The sequence below is a fragment of the Plectropomus leopardus genome, unplaced genomic scaffold (assembly GCF_008729295.1).
Source record: "Plectropomus leopardus isolate mb unplaced genomic scaffold, YSFRI_Pleo_2.0 unplaced_scaffold23278, whole genome shotgun sequence".
NCBI classification, from domain to species: Eukaryota; Metazoa; Chordata; class Actinopteri; order Perciformes; family Serranidae; genus Plectropomus; species Plectropomus leopardus.
The window spans coordinates 1-2,254 of NW_024625245.1; the positions used below are offsets into that span (position 1 = coordinate 1).

The 2,254-nt window shown below is 43.5% G+C and overlaps 1 protein-coding gene across 1 annotated transcript; it reads right to left on the minus strand.

Moving 5' to 3' along the window:
* Positions 1 to 610: 610 nt before the first annotated feature.
* Positions 611 to 2,238, minus strand: slc31a1 (solute carrier family 31 member 1). Its single transcript, XM_042516257.1, has 2 exons — positions 2,072 to 2,238; positions 611 to 1,422 (listed from the first exon to the last, which is right to left on the minus strand). The coding sequence occupies exons 1-2, from the start codon at positions 2,236 to 2,238 to the stop codon at positions 1,221 to 1,223; spliced, it is 369 nt and encodes a 122-aa protein (XP_042372191.1). The 3' UTR covers positions 611 to 1,220.
* Between the last annotated feature and the right edge of the window lie 16 nt (positions 2,239 to 2,254).

Genomic DNA, 2,254 nt, shown 5'->3' on the forward strand with positions numbered 1-2,254 from the left:
GCAAACACACAATTTCCACAAAAAAGAGTCTGTGTGAGTAAAATGTAAATCTGTGAGAATCTGAGATGCACAAATAAAAATATCTGAAAGTTGGTTTTATGTATCAGGGCTGCTGCAGCTCCAGGAAAATCATATTTAAATATATTTTTAAAAGTTTAAGGCCAAATTTCTAATAATCAAAAGTGAAGGACAGTTTTATTTTGTCCAAATATTTATTGCAATGTAAAACTTGATGTGTTTTGTCCAGTTTGATTATTTACGTCATGTGTTGGAAAAAAACAACTTATTTAAAAATAAAAAGGTTAATTTCAGCCATTTTAACAATTAATTTTTCAAGATCTGCAGGAAAATGCTTTTTTTGGAAAATAATTTTAACCCTTTGAAACCTGGATTAACATCATTTTTCTTGTGCTTCTTTCAGACGACTTTCAGACGTTTTTAAACCTCTGGAAACGAAAAAAGGCGACGAGCGACTAAGAAAGAGACGTCCTGCAAACACCAAGACAATTAGTAGATTTGGAAAATTAAAACGGGAAAAATGTCCAAAGAATTATATTCATAATTATCATAATTATATATTTAAATGTGTTTTTACAGAATTACTGTGATTTTTAAGACGCTGTTTTTTCCAGGTCATTTTTTTTGTTTTGTTTTTTTAACTTTCCTGTTTTTTCTTTGGATGTAATTTTCGTAATTCTTGTAAAACTTTTTCCTAATTTCTTCTAACTTTGGGGTCATTTCTCGTCAAGAAAGAGATCAGGTGGACCTGCTGAGGTTTAAAAGGGTTAAAGTGTTTTGGACTTTAATTTGTGGAATTTGTGTTTTTGCAGATTTTTTTAAAGGTTGTTTTTTGTTTACAGACGGACTCTCAGATCGTTCTAATGAATGATTTTGACACTGCTGGGCCTCCGTAGAGGCAGCAGCGAGCTCTAACCCTGCTGTCGTCATGGCACCAAACAGGAAACAAAACAAAGTGATTTGGCCAATCAGAACCCTCGCCTGTGATCTGAGCTGTGATTGGCCGGCTCGCCCACCAGCAGGAGTTCACAAAAACAAATAAACAAACAAAAGAAGTGTTTGTGTTACCATGGTTACCAACTGACGTGCAGTTTAGTGTGCTGACTCATTCTGGGGTTTGTAGTTCCAGTAGCTAGCGCTAACAGATTGATTGTGATCAGCAGGAATCGAACCTCCGAGCGGACGCTGGCTGGCGGTGGCGGCTAGTGGCAGTGCTCCGTGATGTCGACCACCACCGCCTTCCGCCAGCTGAAAAGGAAGTAGCCCATGCCGGCGCCGGCTGCCACGGCGATGCAGAGGTAAGCATTGTAGGTCATGAAGACGAGCATCAGGAAGTAGCTGACGACCACCTGGACAATGTGCAGCACTGTCTGCAGGAAGTGGGCAGGGCTTAGCATCCGCTGCCTATGAGGACGAGAGGGGGCGTTAGCACTGCTTCTAGCATTAGCATCTGACATCATGTGGCCCCCTCCAGGAGTTAGCCGTTTTAGCGTCAGCGCTAACAGTTCAGTTTAAATACGGATGTGTAGCATTAGCACCATGAGCATTAGCTTCACTGTTAGCATTAGCAGCATTAGCATTAGCTTACATGTGAGTACTAGCTTCATTGTTAGCATTAGCACAATTAGCACTAGCTCCACTTTTAGCATTAGTGTTAGTGTTAGCATTAGCCTGAAACCTCAACACGCTGTTGTCATGGTGATGATAAAACACTGAGACGCTCCAATCAGAATCGGCTGAATCTCATTAATTATTCATCATTGAAACTCATCGATCAGCTGATCTGATCAGAGCAGCTCAAAGACCCACCACCTGAAACCAGCACCTGGACCCTTGAACCAGGACCTGGAACCTTGAACCAGCACCTTGAAACTTGAACCAGGACCTGGAACGCTACAGTTACCTGGAAGAGAGTCCCGAGAGGCGGGACTTAAGTCGAACAGGAAGTTCCGCCCTCTCAGTCGCTGGGCTGACAGTAAACACATGACCTTATCACATGACGTCGTCACATGACTGATGACATCACTTCCTTCCATTAGCGTTAGCCACCTACCCGACCGTCTTGTGCGTCTCCATCAGCACCGTCCCATCAGCCCCGGGGAGCGGCATGGAGTTGTAGCGCACGTTGACCTGACTGCGCCGCAGCAGCGCCTCGCGACCCATCTTCAGCCCCTCGTACAGCACGGCCAACAGGAAGACCCCGATACACGCCCCGACCATCTCTGATTGGACCGGA

What these genes read in the sequence shown, in the direction of transcription:
- slc31a1 (XM_042516257.1), bottom strand. Translation starts at nt 2,238, where the DNA reads ATGGTCGGGGCGTGTATCGGGGTCTTCCTGTTGGCCGTGCTGTACGAG. An exon ending in GAGACGCACAAGACGGTCGG is followed by an intron (nt 1,423 to 2,071) that starts GTAGGTGGCTAA and finishes TCGTCCTCATAG; the next exon opens with GCAGCGGATGCTAAGCCCTG.